Here is a 21,382-nt window from a genome sequence, read left to right on the forward strand (position 1 = left end):
AGACAGACATCCAAAATACAAAACTGTTTTGAAAGCAGGGAAGAGGAAGACAGAGATTGCAGCGAGTCTGTAGATGCTGACGCCCTGCAGCCAGGTAAGTAGTCCCCAAATTAAGTAGCGTGAATTGGCACCGATCAACTTTGTACTTTGTACAAAACCTTTTTTGTATCGTTTCTGCACAAAATGGGCAAAAGCTGTTACTGATGAACCACTTGCTGCTGTCATGTTTATGAGCATGGATAAAGAGAGGGCTTTGTCCAGAAAAGCAAGACGGGGTCTTGTACAATTTAAAGATGTGCCAAATGAACATTAATCAGGAAAACTCACAGGATGCTTGCGTTTCCTGCTTCTCTTCTGAAAAGGCTTTTAGCCAGCCTAAAGGCTGGAGGTGAGGAAGTGAGTGTTTGATGAGGAGGGTGAAGGTTCAGAGTCAGCGGGGGGGGGGGGGAGGAATTGATCTTCGCCAACAGCAGAAAAGACTGACAGCAGAAAAGACTGAACCCAGTCCTGGTTGTCGTTATGTCTCTACAGACACACATTGGTGCAGCCCGGTAAGTTTAGACACTGAACTTAATGGTCTTAGAAGGGCCATTTTTAGACAGTCATGTGTATTAGTTCACTTGTGAAGTCATAACGTTTCTCCTCTCTTCTCCCCCACCCCTCATGCCACGCAAGATGATCAGGGGACTGGAAACAAAGCCGTGTGAGGAGAGACTGGAAGAACTGGGCATGTTTAGCCTTGAGAAGAGAAGACTGAGGGCAGATATGATAGCGCTCTTCAAGTACTTGAAAGGCTGTCACAGAGAGGAAGGCCAGGATCTCTTCTCGATCATCCCAGAGTGCAGGACACAGAATAATGGGCTCAAGTTACAGGAAGCCAGATTCTGGCTGAACATCAGGAAAAACTTCCTGACTGTTAGAGCAATACAACAATGGAACCAATTACCTGGGGAGGTGGTGGGCTCTCCCACACTGGAGGCATTCAAGACGAGGCTGGACAGCCATCTGTCAGGGATGCTCTGACTTGGATTCCTGCACTGAGCAGGGGGTTGGACTCAGTGGCCTTGTAGGCCCCTTCCAACCCTACTATTCTATGATTCTATACATTACAGCAAAACAAAAACAACAAAGATGTTTTCCAACCCTGATAAATGAAACTCTCTGAGGATGTGCAGATTCACATTTTGAACTCCTTAAAATCATATCACCATCTTGACTACAGGAATAAAATGGAGTTTGCCAGCCCAGGTGTTACAAAAATTGTGTTCTTTTCCCTGGTAGACCTTCCAATTAGTTTACCAAGAATGAGAGGAGGCAGAGATCTGGTCCAACACGATTTTATTCTGCAGAATAAGGCAACCCTTGGGGCTAACGCTCCATCAAAGGTTACAATCAAGTGATGTGATTCAAAAGTTTATATAGGCAAGACCTTTGGGGCTGTCTTACGCTTGCGCTGTACTAATCTCTTTGTCTAGCTGAGAGGGAAACAGAAGACAGGCAGCACCTTTGACATATCTAGGCATGCGCAGAGAGGTAGCCTTGTACTCTAGTAAACACATTCTTGGCATTCTTGAGTCTCTGATAAGGCGCTGTGTCTTTGTTTAACATGGCAGTCTCACACTGAGGTAAAACAGACATAGCCTAGCTTATAAAATCATGGGATAACAGACATACTACAACTGAAATTTCTATAACACAGGTGCTGAGCTGGTTGCTGCTTCCTCCATTACCTGCCATTCCCTGGATCATAATTTGGGGGCCCCAGTGCTGTGGGACCTGGACTTCAGCCCAGAGGTCCAGCCCTAGCTGCACCATTGTGTATTCACCCTTTGTCCCTTCAGAAAGAATGGGCAGAGGAAGAAGAGCAGGATAAGTGACTAGAAGGACGCCTAGCATCAGTATTCCTTGTTGATCCTATTACCCCAGCTCCCTGCCACCAAGAGAAGGCTGGTCAAGTGGTGAAGGTTTTACTTCCATCCCCTCAATTTATGCTTCCAGGCAGCTCTTCACTCCCACCTGCTTTGAGCCAATGTGCCAAATTAGACTTGAGGCTAAACATGTCACTTGCTGCTGAGTCTTTTTTTTAAATAAACAGTTAATGGCCTGGTGGGGCAATTGCCATTGGGAACTCAGCATGGAGGAAGGAGAGTTCTAACCCTTTGTTCTCCCCCCCCTCCAACGTCTCCCACACTTCCAACTAAGAAGATCACACAGATAGCTGCTCTTACTCCCTAAAATGATGTTTGTCTGTGGCCTCATGCCACTTATCCCTCTGCCATCCCAGAGCCACTCTTGACGCCACAGCAGCAGAGTGGATCTGTTGGAATGAGGGTGAGGCTGACTGGCATGTGAGGGCCTGAACTTAAGGCTTCCATGCAGGACACCTGGGATTATTATTCTGTTATTCTTTCTATTATTCAGTCACGCTCTCCAAGCTACTGACAGGAAGGGAAAGGCTGAGGCAGACATATGGAGTTCTGGCATTCTTTCCTCCAGAGATTTTGTGAAGACCCGAAGCTGGCTAGGGCAGATTACATCTGTGGGCAACTAGAAAGATTCTGCTTAACTCTTTCACCTCTGATCTCCTTCTGGATCAAAACACTCTCCAAGCTGCTGACAGGAAGGGAGAGGGTGAGGTGGACTCCATCACTTTAAGAGGGTTGTGCTTATTTATATTTCTGTGTAACCCTAAGACCAACTTTTTGGTAGGAGGCGAAATGGCAGCAGGAATAGTATATCATTTCTCTCTTCCTGTAATACATTTGATTAACTATGTATTTAATTAATACTAGTTTAACTGATGGATTATTTGGATCCTGAAACTTATTAATGCAACAGTACAACAGAGTGGTTTAAGCATATACAATAGAGCCTGCTCCAGGATGCAGAAGGGGCAGGAAAGGGCATTCCCTCCACCCTCAAATCAGGGATTCCTGTTTCTTAATATCTGCTATTCAGCTTGGACAGTGAAGTCAATGGGAGGGGGTTGTTGTTCAGTCGTTCAGTCGTGTCCGACTCTTTGTGACCCCATGGACCATAGCACGCCAGGCCTTCCTGTCCTGCGCTCTCTCCCGGAGCGTGCTCAAGTTCATATTCATTGCATCCGTGATGCTATCTAGCCATCTCATCCCCTGTCGTCCCCTTCTCCTTTTGCCTTCAGTCTTTCCCAGCATCAGGGTCTTTTCCAGGGAGTTTTCTCTTCGCATTAGGTGGCCAAAATATTTGAGCTTCAGCTTCATTATCTGTCCTTCCAATGAGCACTCAGGGTTGATTTCCTTTAGGATGGACTGATCTGACCTCCTTGCAGTCCAGGGGACTCGTAAGAGTCTTCTCCAGCACCACAGTTCGAAAGCATCAATTCTTTGGCGCTCAGCCTTCCTTATAGTCCAGCTCTCACAGCCATACATTACTACTGGGAAAACCATAGCTTTGATTAGACGGACCTTTGTTGGCAAGGTGATGTCTCTGCTTCTTACTATGCTGTCTAGGTTGGCCATAGCTTTCCTCCCAAGGAGCAAGCGTCTTTTAATTTCATGGCTACAGTCACCGTCTGCGGTCATCTTGGAGCCCAAGAAAGTAAAATCTGTCACTGCTTCCATTTCTTCCCCTTCTATATGCCAGGAAGTGATGGGGCCAGATGCCATGATCTTCGTTTTTTTAATGTTGAGTTTCAAACCAGCTTTTGCACTCTCCTCTTTCACCCTCAACAAGAGGCTCTTGAGATCCTCTTCGCTTTCTGCCATTAGGGTGGTATCGTCTGCATATCGGAGGTTGTTGATAATTCTCCCAGCAATCTTAATTCCGACCTCTGATTCATCCAACCCGGCATTTCTCATGATGTACTCTGCATATAAGTTAAATAAGCAGGGTGACAATATGCAGCCTTGTCGTACTCCTTTCCCAATTTTGAACCAATCAGTTGTTCCATGTCTGGTTCTTACTGTTGCTTCTTGACCCTCGTACAAGTTTCTCAGGAGACAGGTAAGGTGGTCTGGTACTCCCATCACTTTAAGAATTTGCCACAGTTTGTTGTGATCCACACAATCAAAGGCTTTAGCGTAGTCAATGAAGCAGAAATAAACGTTTTTCTGGAATTCTCTTGCTTTCTCCATGATGCAGCGAATGTTGGCGATTTGATCTCTAGTTCCTCTGCCTCTTCTAAACCCAGCTTGTACTTCCGGTAGTTCTCGGTTCGCATACTGCTGAAGCCTAGCTTGTAGGATTTTGAGCATCACCTTGCTGGCATGTGAAATGAGCGCAATTGTGCGGTAGTTTGAACACTCTTTGGCGTTGCCCTTCTTTGGAATTGGAATGTAAACTGACCTTTTCCAGTCTTGCGGCCACTGTTGAGTGTTCCAGATTTGTTGGCATATTGAATGCAGCACTTTAACAGCATCATCTTTTAGGATTTTAAATAGCTCAGCTGGAATACTGTCATCTCCACTAGCTTTGTTGTTACTAATGCTTCCTAAGGCCCACTTGACTTCACTCTCCAGGATGTCCGGCTCAAGTTCAGTGACCGCACTATCATGGCTATCAGGGACATTCAGATCTTTCCTGTATAGTTCTTCTGTGTATTCTTGCCACCTCTTCTTAATCTCATCGGCTTCTGTTAGGTCCCTGCCTTCTTTGTCCTTTATCATGCCCGTCTTTGCACAAAACGTTCCCTTGAGATCTCCAATTTTCTTGAAGAGATCTCTAGTCTTTCCCATTCTGTTGTTTTCCTCGATTTCTTTGCATTGTTCATTTAAGAAGGCCTTCTTGTCTCTCCTTGCTATTCTCTGGAACTCTGCATTCAGTTGGGTATATCTTCCCCTTTCTCCCTTGCTTTTCGCTTCTCTTCTTTCCTCAGCTACTTGTAAAGCCTCATCAGACAGCCACTTGGCTTTCTTGCATTTCTTTTTCTTTGGGATGGATTTCGTTGCTGCCTCCTGAACAATGTTACGGACCTCCGTCCATAGTTCCTCAGGCACTCTGTCTATCAGGTCTAATCCCTGAAATCTATTCCTCACCTCCACTGTATATTCATCAGGGATATGATTTAGGTCATACCTGAACGGTTTAGTGGTTTTCCCGACGTTCTTCAATTTAAGCCGAAATTTTGCAAGAAGCAGCTCATGATCTGAGCCACAGTCAGCTCCAGGTCTTGTTTTTACTGACTGTATGGAGCTTCTCCATCTTTGGCTGCAAAGGACATAATCAATCTGATTTCGATATTGACCATCTGGTGACGTCCATGTGTAGAGTCGCCTCTTGTGCTGTTGGAAAAGAGTGTTTGCTATGATCAGCATGTTCTCTTGGCAAAACTCTATTAGCTTTTGTCCTGCTTCATTTTGTACACCAAGGCCATGCCTGCCTGTTATCCCGGTGATTTCTTGACTTCCTACTTTAGCATTCCAATCCCCTATGATGAAGAGGGCATCTTTTTTTGGTGTTAGTTCTAGAAGGTGTTGTAGGTCTTCATAGAACCGATCAACCTCAGCTTCTTCGGCCTCAGTGGTTGGGACATAGACTTGAATTACTGTGATGTTGAATGGTTTGCCTTGGATTCGTACTGAGATCATTCTATCATTTTTAAGATTGTACCCCAGTACTGCTTTTCCCACCCTTTTGTTGACTATGAGTGCTACTCCATTTCTTCTAAGGGATTCTTGCCCACAATAGTAGATATGATGGTCACCTGAATTAAATTCGCCCATGCCTGTCCATTTTAGTTCGCTGATTCCCAAGATGTCGATGTTCAATCTTGCCATCTCATGTTTGACCACCTCCAGCTTACCTTGATTCATTGATCTGACATTCCAGGTTCCTAAACAATATTGTTCTTTACAGCATCGGATTTTCTTTTCACCACCAGACACATCCACAGCTGAGTGTCCTTTCGGCTTTGGCCCAGCCGCTTCACTCTTTCTGGCGCTACTTGGAAATACCCTCTGCTCTTCCCCAGTAGTATATTGGACACCTTCCGACCTGAGGGGCTCATCTTCCGGCGTCATCTCTTTTAGCCTTGTGATACGTTCCATGGGGTTTTCTTGGCAAGAATACTGGAGTGGGTTGCCATTTCCTTCTCCAGTGGACCACATTTTGTCAGAACTCTCTGCCATGACCTGTCCGTCTTGGGTGGCCCTGCATGGCATAGCTTATGGCTTCACTGAGTTACGCAAGCCCCTTCGCCACAACAAGGCAGTGATCCATGAAGGGGATGGGAGGGGGAGTTCAAGGTAAATGCATTGAAGGGGAGGGGAGACCTTAAGACTGCTACTCTAAGTAGACTCACAGTGCACTCCTATGCATGCCTACTCAGAAGCAAGCTACACAGATTTCAATGGCACTTACTCCAGGAAAGGAAAGCATTACAGCCAATGAGTTTACTCAGAAGTAAGCATTGCTGTGTTCAGGGAGATCTCGGAGAAGCATCTGGGATGGTTCACCACTTCACAGTTCAAGTGCCCACAGAGAGGCAGAAATGGTCACTGGAAGCGTGGTCAGTGACCTGTCCCCACCCTCCCACCGATTTGTTGTCATAACAATGTTATTCAACACCCCCCAGCACATGCCCACACAAAGTGGGACAAAGCGCTAAAGGCGGAATACACAGGGAGGAAATGTCAATTTCAATTGCAAGCACAGGAAATGCCAGGTTTTCCCTGTTCTCAGATAACATGGGAAGAGGGAGGGGAGTTGTGAAATAGCAGCAGGAGAGCACCGGTGTCGTTTAAACCTCCAGCGAAAACCAGTGATTAAAGAAGAACGATCCTGCTAAAAAAAAAGGTGTGAAGAGAACCTAATTCTTCTGCCTTGTCTTTCTTAACTCTCCCTTTGAACACCTTTTAGATCCTCCCCTCATCTTTTGAGAAGTTTACTCTTTTGGCTTTAAATCTGAAGCAAAACTTGGAAACCCTCCAAGTATCTGACCAGGTGCTTTGCTTGATTTAGGCCGCACACCTCATTACCCTTAGCTGGGAGTAAGATACATGCTTAGCTGCATTGAAAATGGTGGAACTTACTGAGTAAACATGCATAGGACTGTGTTGTCATCTGCAAGCAATTTAAAGTTCCAAGAAAGATTCCTGTACTGATGGATTTGTTTAAGGGTCTAACTCGATCCTTTACTTGAAATATACGCTATGTTACGAACTGATATTTTTGTTAACAAGGTTCATTATTAGCCCAATTGTGTGGTGTTTAATCCTTACATATTTTTTCCTTCCCCAGATGCCCTGATAGCTGGACAACTGGTGCAGAAAGGTAAACTTCCAGTGGGGACCAAGTTTACAGGAGAGATGGGGGAGTGGTCAGAAACCTAGGTTTCTAGGTGTTTTGTTTCTCTCCTTGCCCAAGGTGGCAGGCAGATGCGACAGGGAGCCAATGTCTGGATCAGCCCCACATGAGAGATAAGGACATGATCCTGGACAGCCTCTAACTACATGGTTCTAAATAGCCTTAATTTTAAAAGGCTGGTGAGGCAGGATTTTCCTTTGTAAATGCCATAGTGATTCTTCCTCAGCAAGGTTCCTTTTTCTGTATGAATTATTAAATTCCTACTTTATTAAAGCTTTATTCCAATGTTCCTGGGGCCGATGTTAATTTAAGGGACCAGCTCCCTTTGGTATTCCTTTTTAATTCTTCTGCCTTTACTTTCTTGAGTCTCCCTTTGAACTCCATTTAGCTACTCCTCTCATCTTTCAGAAGTTTCATTTTTTGGAGTTAAATCTGAAGTGAAACTTGGAAACCCTCCAAGTAACTATCCAGGCCACTTTGCTTGATTGGGGGCTTCTCCACACGGGGCTTTTATCCTGAGATGGAGATTGGTTACTCAAGGAAGTTTGCGGGTCTTTTACATGACGTCATCAACCTCCAGTGGCTTAATTTGAAACAGAAATAATGAGCTAACAAAAAGATCTACTTTCAATCAGACTGAATTTGCGTGGGAAAAGAGGACCTGGCACTAGATAACAGTGCCATCTAGTGGCTGTATAATGAAACATACAGATCTCATAGATAAACGGGTGGGAAGGAAAACTCATGTATAGGGACAAGCCTAATCCTGCAAAAAATCCAGAAGCAGAAGCCCTGGTAAAACTGCAGGACAAAAAGCCTCAGTGTGGAGAAGCCCTTAGTCAGCACTCCTCTGTACATTAACTAGGAGAAAGGTATATGCTTAGCTGCATTGAACACAGTAGAATGTACTGAGTAAACATAGGATTGTGCTGTCATTTGCAAGCAATTTAAGGTTCCAAGAAAGATTCCCTCACTGCTGGATTCGTTTCAGTTTTTTACTTGTTCCTGTACTTGAGATATATGCTATGTTTTGAACTGATATTTTTGTTAACATGAGTCAGTATTATCATGACTACGTGCCGATTAATCTTTATATATGTTTCCTTCCACAGATATCCTGCTACTTGAACTACAACTGCAGAAAGGTAAATTTCCAATGTGGACCAAGTTTACAGGAGAGATGGGGGAGTGGTCAGAAACCTGTCTGGTTGTATTTCATTGGGGTTAAGCAGTATTGTCTTGCAGACATTGGAACCTTCAAAACATTGACTATGAGCAATCAGCAGCCCAATAGTGTTGTTTAACTCTTCATGATGAATGTACGGACAGAGGGTGATGGCAATAGGCTCCTCCCTTCCATGCCATCTACAGATTCAAATGCACATTTGCAACATGTGTGCACGTAAGCAAGTGACTGTGCATAGGCAGAACGTGAAACAATGTGGAACCCTGAAAATGTGGAACCATTGGTTGTATGTGCACAGCATCTGAGTGCCATTATAGGACTAATGAGGGAAGGGTTTGATTCTGCATGAATCTTTTACAAAAGCAAGTGCCCTTCTGGATCAAACTAAGGATTCGTCAAGTCCACCATTTTGTTTCCACCAGCAGCCAAAGAAATGTCTCCAGGAAGCCACAAGGAAGGCCTGAAGGAACTACTCTACGCAGTTGCTTCTCCCCGGCAATTGGTATTCAGAAACACATGAATGCCATTTGCCCTCTGATGCATTTTTCTCTCCCCTCACCCTCTGGAAGACACTGAACACAAGGCCTTGTCAGACAATACAAGTCCTTCTCCTTCACCTCTAACACTAAAATATTTTTGTTTTATTCACAAACTAATATACTTCTGTGTAAGTGGGAGACTCTGCAGAATGAAGGAACTCCCTCCCGATGTTCCAGTGGCCTTGTTTCATACGAAGTGGCCTCACGACTAGCCAGGTCCTTGCTCCACCCAGCTCAGTATTGTCTCCACTTTCTGGCTTTCTGCAATTTCAGACAGGAATCTTTCCAAGTTCTACCCGGAGAGGCCACAGGTTGAGCCTGGGAGCTTTCGCATACAAAAGTCAGGGTTCAGGGCAGGTTTTGGCACGGAAACAACCTTGGTCTCCCTGTGTGATGACCTATGTCAGCAGAGAGATGGGGGAGTGTGACCTTGTTGATTCTCCTTGATCTCTCGGAGGCTTTTGATACCATCGACCATAGTATCCTTCTGGGACAATTGAGTTGGGAATGGGAAGTACTGCACTGCAGTGATCTACTTCGAGGGTCGGCTCCAGAAGATGGTGCTTATGCTCGGCCGCTTGGATTCTCCAGTATGGGGTTCCACAGGGATCGGTTTTGTCCCCCATGCTGTTCAACATCTACATGAAACCGCTGAGTGGGGTCATCTGGAGTTCTGGAGTGCATTGTCATCAGTATGCTGATGACATGCAGCTCTGTTTCTCCTTTGCATCTTCTTCTGGTGAGGCTGTGGATGTGCTGAATTGGTGCCTGGCTGTGACAATGGACTGGATGAGTGCTAATAAACGGAAACTTAATCCAGACAAGACCGAGATGCTATTAGTGGGCGGTTCTCCTGACTGGATGGGGTTGCACTCCCCCTGAAGAATTAGGTTTGTAGCTTGGGGATCCTCCTGGAGCCATCTTTGTCCCTTGAGGCTCAGGTGGCCTCAGTGGCACGGAATGCCTTCTACCAACTTTGGTTGGCGGCCCAGCCACACCCCTATCTGGACCGGGATAACCTGGCTTCAGTTGTCTATGCTCCGGTAACCTCCAAGTTAGATTACTGCAATGTGCTCTACATGGGGCTGCCTTTGAAGATGGTTCAGAAGCTGCAGCTTGTGCAAAATGCGGTAGCCAGATTGATAACAGGGACAAGAAGGTCCGAACGTATAAGACCAACTCTGGCCCACTTGCACTACCTGCCTGTTTGTTTCTGAGGCCTATTCAAAGTGCTGCTTTTAACCTATAAAGCTTTACAGGGCTCCAGAGCGCCTCTCCTGACATGAGCCTACTTGTACCTTACATTCAGCATCTAAGGTCCTCCTCCGGGTGCCTCCTCCAAGGGAGGCTAGAAAAGCAGCAACAAGGAAAGGGGCCTTCTTGGTGGTGCCCCCCCTCCCAATGGAATGATCTCCCCAATGAGGCCTGCCTGGCACCAACATTGTTAAGTTTTTGGCACCCTGTTAAGACCTTTCACTTCTCTCAGGCATTTGGCAGCATATGATGAGTTTGGATTCAGATTCTAGATTTGTTTTATGGTTGATTGTTCAAAATTGTTAGATATTTGTGTGTCTGTGTGTGTGCCATCTGTTTATACATTTTTATGTAAATGGTTTTACGCTTTGCACAATGTAAAGCAAATTTACATTTGCTTAGCCCCATCGAGAGCATCTGGGTTGAAATAAATGGAGCAAAGAATAAAAGGAACCTGGTGGTCGGAGTCTACTACCGGCCACCCAATCAAGGAGAAGACAAGGATGAAACTTTTGAAAAGCAAATAGCCAATGTTTTAAGGAAGCATGATGTAGTAGTAATGGGGGACTTCAATTTCCCCGATATTTGTTGGGAGACAAATTCTGCAAAACATGGCCCCTCCAGGAAATTCCTGACTTGTGTGGCGGATAACTTCCTCCTACAGAAAGTAGAGGAAGGAACTAGAGGATCGGCTATCCTTGACTTGATCCTAACCAACAGAGATGACTTAGTGGATAAAGTAGCAGTTACAGGAACTCTGGGGGAAAGCGACCATGTTGTACTTGAGTTCTTGGTTCTAAGGGAAGCAAAAGCCGGGTGTAGTCAAATGCGTACCCTGGATTTTAGGAAAGCTGATTTTAATAAACTCAGAACAATGATCAGTAAGGTCCCATGGCAAGCGATGCTAGCGAGAAAAGGAGTCCAAGATGGGTGGGAGCTTTTAAAAAAGGAAATTCTCAAGGCACAATCACAAACCATTCCAACAAGAAGAAAAGGTGGAAGACAACAGAAGAAGCCAATGTGGCTTCACAAAAAGCTTAGGGATGACCTGAAAACAAAAAAGGACACATATAGGAAGTGGAAAGAAGGCCAAGTAACAAAGGAAGAGTATAGGCAGATAGCACAGAATTGCAGGGATGGCGTCAGGAAGGCTAAAGCTGAGAACGAGCGGAGGTTAGCAAGGGATGTTAAAAACAACAAAAAGGCTTTCTTCAGCTACGTGCATAGTAAAAGGCAGAGGAAAGAAATGGTGGTTCAGCTATTAAATAAGGATGGCAAAACGATAACAGATGACAAAGAAAAGGCAGAGGTGCTCAATACTTTGGCTCAGTCTTCTCCCAAAAGAGGGTCTATGACCCCCCCTGGCAAAGGTGAAGTACAGGCTGAAGGGGCAGGATTGCAGCTTGAGATCGATAGGCATATGGTCAAGGAACACCTAATTCCTTTGAATGAGTTCAAATCTCCAGGGCCAGATGAACTGCATCCTAGAGTAATAAAGGAACTGGCAGAAGAACTCTCAGAACCGCTGTCTATTCTCTTTGAGAAATCATGGAGGACGGGGGAAGTGCCAGATGACTGGAGGAGGAACCTGGGAACGTTGGTTCCTATCTTCAAAAAGGGTAAAAAGGAGGAACCTGGGAACTACAGACCAGTCAGTCTGACATCAATCCCTGGGAAAATTCTGGAGCAGATGATAAAGCAATCCATCTGGAAGCACCTTGACAACAATGCAGTGACTACTCGAAGCCAACATGGATTTGTCAAAAACAAGTCCTGCCAGACAAATCTGATCTCATTTTTTGATCAAGTCACCTCCCTTGTAGACCGTGGGAATGCTGTAGACATCATATACCTCGACTTCAGCAAAGCTTTCAACAAAGTGCCCCATGATATCCTGATGAGCAAACTAGCTCAAAGTGGGCTAGATGAAACAACGATCCGGTGGATCCACAGTTGGCTACAGAATCGGACTCAAAGAGTGCTTATCAATGGGACCTTCTCCAACTGGGGAGAGGTAACGAGTGGGGTACCGCAGGGCTCAGTCCTGGGCCCAGTGCTCTTCAACATTTTTATGAATGACTTGGAGGAGGAGGTGCAGGGAATGCTGATCACATTTGCAGATGACACAAAATTGGGCGGGATAGCTAATATTTTGGAAGACAGAAACAACATTCAAAGTGATCTGGATAGAGTGGAGCGCTGGGCAGAAAACAACAGAATGACATTTAATGGGGAGAAATTCCAAGTTCTGCACCTAGGAAAAAGAAACCAAATGCACAGTTACAAGATGGGGGATACGTGGCTCAGCCACACTACAAGCGAGAAGGATCTTGGAATTGTTGTCGATCACAAGCTGAATATGAACCAACAATGTGATGTGGCTGCAAAAAAGGCCAATGCTCTTTTGGGCTGCATTAATAGAAGCATAGCTTCCAAATCCCAGGAAGTACTAGCTCCCCTCTACTCAGCACTGGTTAGGCCTCATCTGGAGTACTGTGTCCAGTTCTGGGCACCACACTTTAAGAAGGATGCAGACAAACTGGAGAGGGTTCAGAGGAGGGCAACAAAGATGATCAGGGGACTGGAAACAAAGCCCTATGAAGAGAGACTGAAAGAACTGGGCATGTTTAGCCTTGAGAAGAGAAGACTGAGGGGAGATATGATAGCACTCTTCAAGTACTTGAAAGGTTGTCACAGAGAAGAAGGCCAGGATCTCTTCTTGATCATCCTAGAGTGCAGGACACGGAATAATGGGCTCAAGTGACAGGAAGCCAGATTCTGGCTGAACATCAGGAAAAACTTCCTGACTGTAAGAGCAATACGACAATGGAACCAATTACCTGGGGAGGTGGTGGGCTCTCCCACACTGGAGGCCTTCAAGACGAGGCTGGACAGCCATTTGTCAGGGATGCTCTGACTTGGATTCCTGCATTGAGCAGGGGGTTGGACTCGATGGCCTTGTAGGCCCCTTCCAACTCCACTATTCTGTGATTCTGTGTGATTCTGTATTTTAATGGTTGTTAATTTTTGTAAACTGCCCAGGGAGCTTTGGCTATGGGGCAGTATAGAAATGTAATTAATGATAATGATGATAATAATGTGATCTACCCCTGAGCTACAGCCCTTCCAAATGCTTCTACGTGGATAGGCATGGGATCACTAAAGTCTGGGATTGGGGGGAATTATGTATTGTTATGTGCACCCCAGTTCTCCAAACAGGGAGACTTTTCAGGGGCGCAGCACTTACCTAATGTTCAGTTTCCTTTGTAAAGGAGGTCATTGAAGCCTTATTGCCATTTTATATTAGAACTTATTTATAAATATACAGGTCGAGCATACGTGGAGGTACAGCTTGGACACTCTAGTAGAAAGTCTGAATATCCCAGATCACCAGAAAGACTCATCCAGATGCCCCCAAACACTTAGTTTTCATGGCATAATATCACTGGGGCTATTAACAGGTCAGAGCCTCTGGCAATTTATCTGCTTATACAAGGGGTGCCGGGACAAACCTCTCCAACAGATGTCCAACATTATCACTCACCCTTCATTCCCAAGAAAGAGTGCAAGTGCAGTAATGTTAGCCTGGGCCCATGTCTTGCATGGAAAGGAAGCGGGAGGCAGACTCCTCAGCATAAAGGGGGCTTTTGCAGGGTTATAAATTTCTTGCTCCCATGGTGGTGCCTCTTGCTGTTGCAAAAGTGAATGAGGCGATGGCTTTTCACAGATATCTGTTGCCAATCCAGATGTCTGTTGCCAATAGCAAGGGCATAGCTAGTGGCTGTTCTGTGATCACCAAAATGGAGACCTCCTCATTCCCTAAAATGACCAATTCACACAGGCAGCGCTAAGGGAGGGAGAGTTCTCTTCTCGCCTGCCTCTCTCCCCCCGCACTTTCTCAAAGACAGCGGGCGCTTCCAGACGGAGCACTCCTCGTGCTGCCAACGTCAAGGCATCGTGAGGCTTTTCCATCTGTTTCTTCTGAATGGATTTTCCGTGCTGAGAAAAAAGACAGAAGAAATTGTGGGAAAACAAAACGCAGGAGGGTTATGACTGGAAGACGGTGTCATCTGGACCCCCTTAACATTCCTTGGAGATGGCTTGAATGACAAGAGGGGAAGGATCTAGATGGTTTGAATGAATCAGTGACATGCAGTGGTGAACCTTACGTGGGAATGGCCAGTTGGGAGGGGGTGGAATGGGAGGGGGGGTGGCTGGTCACCAGGGAGACGAGAGAGAATGGAGGGGAAGTTATTCAGGGTGGGCAGTAAGGAAAGTGAGGAGAGGTTTGGAGAAACTGGTTTTGGGAGCTTTAGCACTGATTCTGCTTTGAGCTTGCTAGTTATTTATGCTGCTGTTCTAATACTGACTTGTTTTTAGATGGAATCTGTGATTCCTGTGGGGGTGAACACTTAAGGCGTCAGTCACTGGGATTCTGCTCATCTTCTCCTTTCCTCCTCTCTCTCTGTCCCCAGCAGCAAATGTAACTCTGGATCCAGACACAGCTCATCCCAGGCTCATCCTGTCCAAGGGTCATAGAAGCCTGAGATGGGGAGATGAACTGCAACATCTGCCAGACAATCCTGAGAGATTCAGCTACCATCCTTTTGTGCTGGAACTTGAAGGATTTACTGCAGGAAGGCATTTCTGGGAAGTCCTAGTGGGAAGTGCAGGAAAGTGGGCTGTGGGGGTTGCCAGAAAGTCTGTGAAGAGAAGGGGGAAGGTTGAATTAAATCCCGAGAAGGGGGTCTGGGCTGTGGGAAAGGGGAATGGTACATACTGGGCTTCCAATTCCCCTCGGAACCCTCTTCTGTCCCTGAGTGGGGAGCTCAAGAGGATCCGAGTGGCTCTGAATTGTGCTGCGAGGTGGGTGGCCTTTTATGATGCTGACAGAGGGACCCTCCTCTACACCTTATCTGGAGCTTCATTCTCCGGAGAGACCCTTCTGCCCTTCTTTTACGTACGTAGAAAAGGCCACCTCAGAATCGCTCCTTAAGGCAGCTGAGCCTTCCTCACAGGCCCTCCTCCCCAGACCAGGATGATTCATCTAAACATCAAGCCTTTCTTAGTCAAGGGCACCCTTTCCAATTCTGCAAAGGCCCCCAGAGAGGCCTCCACTCACAGTCACCAAATGAACTAAAATGTTGCCTGATTTCCTCCCTCTCTTTCCTAGACTTAAGAACATAAGAAGAGCCATGCTGGATCAGACCAAGGGTCCATCTAGTCCCGCATTCTGTTCACACAGCGACCAACCAGCTGTTGACTGGGAACCCACAAGCAGGGCGTGAGCACAACAGCGCCCTCCCACCCATGTTCCCCAGCAGCTGGTGTACATAAGCACACTGCCTCTGGTGCTGAAGGTGGCACATAGCCATCAGGATTAGCAGCCGTTGATAGCCTTTCCTCCAGGAATTTGTCCAACCCCCTTTTAAAGCCATCCAAATTGGTGGCCATGACTACATCCTGTGGTAGCGAATTCCATAGTTTAACTCTGCACTGTGTGAAGAGGTCCTTCCTTTTATCTGTCCTGAATCTCCTACCAATCAGCTTCATGGGATGATCCCCACTGGATTCTAGTATTTTGAGAGTGAGAGAGAGAGAGAGAGAGAGAGAGAGAGAGAAACGTCTCCCTAGCCACATTCGCCGCACCATGTCTAATTTTGTACACCTCTATCGTGCCTCCCCTCCCCATCCTTTTTTCCAAGCTAAACAATCCCAGCTGTCGTAACCTTCTCTCACAGGGGAGATGCTCCAGCCCCTTGACTTCCCTCTGCAGCTTGCATCTTAAGGAGATAATAGCATATAAATATCATAAACGACCCAGATCTGTTCTCCAAAATGGCACAGCTTCCATGACCCTCAATTCTTGTTTCACTTTTCCTTTTCCCTTCTCTCCCTCCGCACAAGAAGGGACAGCTGTAACTAGCTGTTAAGATGTAAAAGCAAAACAAAATGAACAGCTGTGTCCGGCAGATGAATGTATACACACGTTCCATCGAGAGTCGCTTTTTAGGGAGCCTGATGTGACATTTTAGCCAAAATATCTGTATTAAAAAGATAACTGAATAGTAAAGTGCCACTTGGCAGCTACATGCTTTAAAATTGCCATTTCAAGGGCCCTTGGGTAAAATGGTAAGTGATGAGACGTTGTCTTTGGCAGGGTCACAGGAAGTGACAGGCTTTGGCAGGTACAGGAAGAAAACATGGCTGCCCTGTGGGCCCAATGGGAGGGAGGGGTTAGCCATGTGTTTTCCATTCAGTGGCTTGGGGACTGATGGAATGTCATCATGTACTGTTGTTCCAAGGATGCAGTTTTAGAATATGTGGAAGAGCAGCTGTATTGGAGTGAAAACCTGTTTTTAAAAGACAATAAAGAAGACAGAACCCAATGTTTCCTACTTTACAGAGGAGAGCACTCTATTTCAAGGCATCCTCAATTTGAAGAGATGTTGTATCCAAGTCTGGTTTAAAGATAAAGAGACCAATCTACACTTACGGGTTTTTTTCGCTTTGAATGAGGTTTCACCGCCTGTCTTTCACACTACGCAGTACCCGCCTCGAATTGGAACCGGAGTTTCCTACTTCTGTGCTCCCGCTTTCATTACCCTGATATCCCGGTATTTCCCCTTAATGTCCTCTGATTTTTCACCTTCGCTACCATATCTGGTTGTAGTCCCCTCCCCTGCCTGTCCATATACATCAGTGTTTGTATTTCCCTCCTGTCCAATCACAGCTCTCGACGGCCCCATGTCGTCTTCCGGCTACTGATCGCATAGCTTCCTTAGCACTCAGTGTTTCCTTAGCAACAAGCAAAGGGCTGGATGTGCGCATGCTTGTCTGATCTCGGAAGCTAAGCAGGGTTGGCCCCAATCAGTAGTTGGATGGGCGATCCCTGGGAATCAGGCTTCCTGCACTGAGCAGGGGGTTGTTCTATCCCTTCAAATGAGTCTAAGTTTTACCCCCTTCTATCCCCCGCTTCAGCTTTTTAAAAAAAACCGAAGGCATTATCTTCAAAGAATCGTGGCTTTTCTGTGATTGTTTTCCCTAATTCTGGTATGATCTTTGAAGATTCGAAAATTTGAAGATGTGAAGCTTCACATCTTCAAATTTTCAAATCTTCAAAGATCATGTGAAGCTTCACATCTTTGAATTTTCGAATCTTCAAAGATCATGCCTGAATTAGGGGAAAAAAATTGCGGAGAAGCCATGATTCTTCGAAGATAACACATTAAAAAAAAATTAAGCTGAAGTGGGGGATAGAAGGGGGCATTTATTATTTTATTTATTATTAAATTTATTAATCGCCCATCTGGCTGGTCACCCAGCCACTCTGGGCGATGTACAGCATACAATAAAACAGTTTAAAACAATAAAATTCTACAATAAAAACATTTTCTAAAATACCCTAACCCACCCCAAATGCCTGCCTGAACAACCACGTTTTTAATGCACGGCAGAAGCTCATTAAAGAGGGGGCATGGTGGAGTTCCCTAGGGAGGGAGTTCCACAGAGCGGGGGCCACCACAGAAAAGGCCCTCTCCCTCGTCCCCACCAGTCTAGCTGTCCTGGCTGATGGGACAGAGAGAAGGCCATCTGAGGCTGATCTTGTTAAGCGGCCTGTCTGGTGTTGCTGGAGGCGCTCCTTAAGATAGGCTGGGCCGGAACCATATAGGGTTTTAAAGGCCAAAACCAACACCTTGAATTTGGCCCAGAAAACAACTGGTAACCAGTGCAACTCCTTCAGCACTGGAGTGATATGATCTTGCCGGTGGCTGCCTTTAATCAGGCAAGCCGCCGCGTTCTGTACCAGCTGCAGCTTCCGAACCGTCTTCAAGGGTAACCCCACATAGAGCGCATTACAGTAGTCTAAACGAGAGGAGACCAGGGCATGTACTACCGATGGGAGCAGATGGTTGGGAAGGAAGGGGCGAGCCGCCGTATCAGATGGAGTTGATACAGCGCTGTCCGGCTCACAGCTGACACCTGAGCCTCCATGGACAGCTGGGAGTCCAAAATGACCCCCAGGCTGCAGATGTGGTCTCTCAAGGGTAGCTGTACCCCATTCAACACCAGGTCAACATCCCCCAGCCTCCTCTTGTCTCCCACCAAAAGTACCTCGGTCTTGTCAGGGTTGAGCTTCAGCTTATTCCTCCCCATCCAGCCATTCACCGTCTCCAGACATTTGGACAGGGATTCTATGGCCAACTTTGGTGAAGATTTGAACGAGAGGTAGAGCTGCGTGTCATCCGCATACTGATGACACCGCACCCCAAACCTCCTGATTATAGCCCCCAGCGGCTTCACATAGATGTTAAATAGCATCGGGGAGAGGATGGAACCCTGTGGCACCCCACAAGTGAGCGGCCATGGATCCGAAACCTCCTCTCCCAGTGCTACCCTCTGGTACCTGCCGGAGAGGAAGGGCTGGAACCACTGCAATATGGTGTCTCCAATGCCCAACCCCTCCAGGCGGTCCAGGAGGATACCGTGGTCAATGGTATCAAAAGCCGCTGAGAGGTCGAGGAGAACAAGGAAGGAGCATTCACCCCTATCCAGAGCCCTCCTCATATCATCTACCAAGGCGACCAAGGCCGTTTCTGTCCCGTGCCCAAGCCTGAAGCCCGATTGAAATGGGTCTAGATAATCGGTTTCTTCCAAGTATGCCTTCAACTGCACCGCCACCACCCGCTCAATCACCTTGCCCCAAAATGGCAGATTTGAGACTGGGCGAAAGTTGTTCAGAACTTGAGGATCCAAGGAGGGCTTCTTTAAGAGCGGTCTTATCACTGCCTCCTTGAGGGCTGATGGCATCACTCCCTCCTCAAGGGAGGCGTTCACCACCGCCCTGATCCCCTCACCCAGCCTCTCTCTGCAGCCCATAATGAGCCAAGATGGGCAAGGATCAAGTAAGCAGGTGGTCGGCCGTACAGATGAAAGCACCTTGTCCACTTCATCAGGAGGAAGAAGCTGGAACCGATCCCACAAAACTGGTTTGCCACAGGCCGCCTCTTGCTCACTAACTGTATCCACAGCGTGCAGAGTAACACTCCTAATCTGATCAATTTTATCTGCAAAGTGCCTTGCCAAGGCCTCACAGGAGGCCTTGGCATGCTCCTGTGGTTCTGGAGCCACTGGACTGACCAGGCTCCAGACCACTTGGAACAGCCTCCTGGGACAGCACTCTGCAGACACGATAGAGGCAGCATAATATTCCTTTTTTGCTGCCTTCACCACCACGTGATAGGCTGAAGATACAGCTCTAGCCCGTGTCTGATCGTCTTTGGAGCGAGACTTCCGCCACCGGCACTCTAGCCGTCTCACCTCCTGTTTCAGAGCTCGTAACCACAGATTGAACCATGGTGCAGTCCGAGCCCTGTTCAGGGGGAGAGGGCGTTTCGGAGCCACCTGATCTAATGCCCCAGTGATTGCGGCATTCCAGCCACCCACCAGGGTCTCAACCAAGTGGCCATTGGTGTGCCCCAGAGAATCCCCAAGCGCGTTCAGGAATCCATTTGGATCCATAAGACGCCTGGGGCAGACCATTTTAATGGGTCCTCCACCCCTGCGGAGGGGTTGTGGAACCGAGAAGTCCAACGTCACCAGATAGTGATCTGACCATGGCAAGGGGGTGATGGATATACCCCCGACTTCCAGATCACTCCCCTTTTCTCCAGAAACAAACACAAGGTCTAGTGCATGACCGGCTACATGGGTGGGCCCAGATAGAATATGGTGCAACTCCCAGGAAGCCATGGTCTCCATGAAGTCCCGAGGTGCTCCTGTGAGGATGGCCTCTGAATGTACGTTGAAGTCCCCCAACACCAATAAGTTAGGGGACTGTACACACACAGTAAAACTTAGTCTCATTTGAAGGGATAGAACAATCCCCTGTGCAATGCAGGAAGCCTGATTCCCAGGCAGTCAACCATCCAATTACTGACCGGGCTGACGTGAAGCTTCAAATCTTTGAAGATGACAGCAGCCCCCTTCCCAAACATGAGTGCTGGGTGCTGCTGCCACTGCCTCTCTTCCTTGCGCCGGCTGTCAAGGGCTGGTGCGGGGAAAAGAGCATTGGCAGACACACACACACCCCCCCCAGCCGCTTGCCCTGGCCTCCAGCAGGTGAAGGTGGAGAAGAGGATAGTGCCTCCTTCTTCCCTCCACCCCCACCTGCTACAGCAGTGGCAGCAAGGGACAAGCTGGTCGGTTTCCTCAAGGCCAGGAAAACATGCAGAATATGACAAGCCTGTCCCCCGCCACTGCCGCACGGTGGGCGTGGAATCAGCAGAAACAGGAAGAGTTTCTGATCCTCCAATAACAGCTGCCATCTTTAAGAGCAGGAAAACAGCACAGCGCTTGAGTGTGAACCAAGCTCGCGCATTCGATGAAGCACCACAACGGGGAAAATGGCTGAGTGTGGATAATCATGTTTTAGTGCGAGAGCGTTTAACCCAACAGGACACCGAATTCGTTGCAATGGCAGGTGCAATGTAGATCTGCCCCCAGGGAGAGAGAGCAGGGGCCTCAAACTTGCACCTAATCAGCAGATCGAGCAGGCCCACCATTCACCCAGTCACAGCCTTGCCAACTATGTGGATACAATATGTATTGTATTTACATTTGAATTATAAGAATTTTTAAAATTTGCATCTATTCCTATACATTATGTAAATGTGTGTCCTCTTTTGTCATTTATTTTGGTGAAGCATTTCCTCTCTTTGTCTGCCACAACCCCCCACCCCCTAACTTTGACAGGGCTGAATGTTTGGTTCAAGACTAGTTTTTGAAATGTGTCCTTGAATCAAAGGTTTAAGTCCCTTCTGCGTCTGTCTCTCTCTTATAGTTCAAAATATACAAACCCTGTATATCCATCCCTTTTTTTGTATTTATTTAACTTTCTAAAGGAAAACGGAAAGCTGGAGTTCTTGGAATGAATTGGTCTACATGGTTGGCTGGGTGAAACTGGAAGAGGAGCCCTCCTGTTGAGGGGGTGGGGTCAGGGACAGCATACACTGCACATTTTGCTGCAGCTCCCACTCGTTTCTTGTTTCCATTCTATCTTTTCTCTAAGGAGGTCTGGAGTGCGGGGGGAATACATGGGCACAGGGAATTCCCTGACTAG

At 46.9% G+C, this 21,382-nt stretch overlaps 1 protein-coding gene across 1 annotated transcript; it reads left to right on the forward strand.

The window, feature by feature from the left end:
* The first annotated feature begins 519 nt into the window (after positions 1 to 519).
* LOC146355677 (E3 ubiquitin-protein ligase TRIM7-like) lies at positions 520 to 15,256 on the forward strand. Its single transcript, XM_084829962.1, has 3 exons — positions 520 to 551; positions 2,285 to 2,331; positions 14,736 to 15,256. The coding sequence occupies exons 1-3, from the start codon at positions 520 to 522 to the stop codon at positions 15,254 to 15,256; spliced, it is 600 nt and encodes a 199-aa protein (XP_084686088.1).
* The last annotated feature ends 6,126 nt before the right edge of the window (positions 15,257 to 21,382 follow it).

Source organism: Heloderma suspectum, chromosome 2 (assembly GCF_057233095.1).
Source record: "Heloderma suspectum isolate Gila_16-S chromosome 2, 16-S_ref, whole genome shotgun sequence".
NCBI classification, from domain to species: Eukaryota; Metazoa; Chordata; class Lepidosauria; order Squamata; family Helodermatidae; genus Heloderma; species Heloderma suspectum.

What these genes read in the sequence shown, in the direction of transcription:
- LOC146355677 (XM_084829962.1), top strand. Translation starts at nt 520, where the DNA reads ATGTCTCTACAGACACACATTGGTGCAGCCCG. An exon ending in ACACACATTGGTGCAGCCCG is followed by an intron (nt 552 to 2,284) that starts GTAAGTTTAGAC and finishes CTGCCATCCCAG; the next exon opens with AGCCACTCTTGACGCCACAG. An exon ending in GTGGATCTGTTGGAATGAGG is followed by an intron (nt 2,332 to 14,735) that starts GTGAGGCTGACT and finishes CTCTGTCCCCAG; the next exon opens with CAGCAAATGTAACTCTGGAT.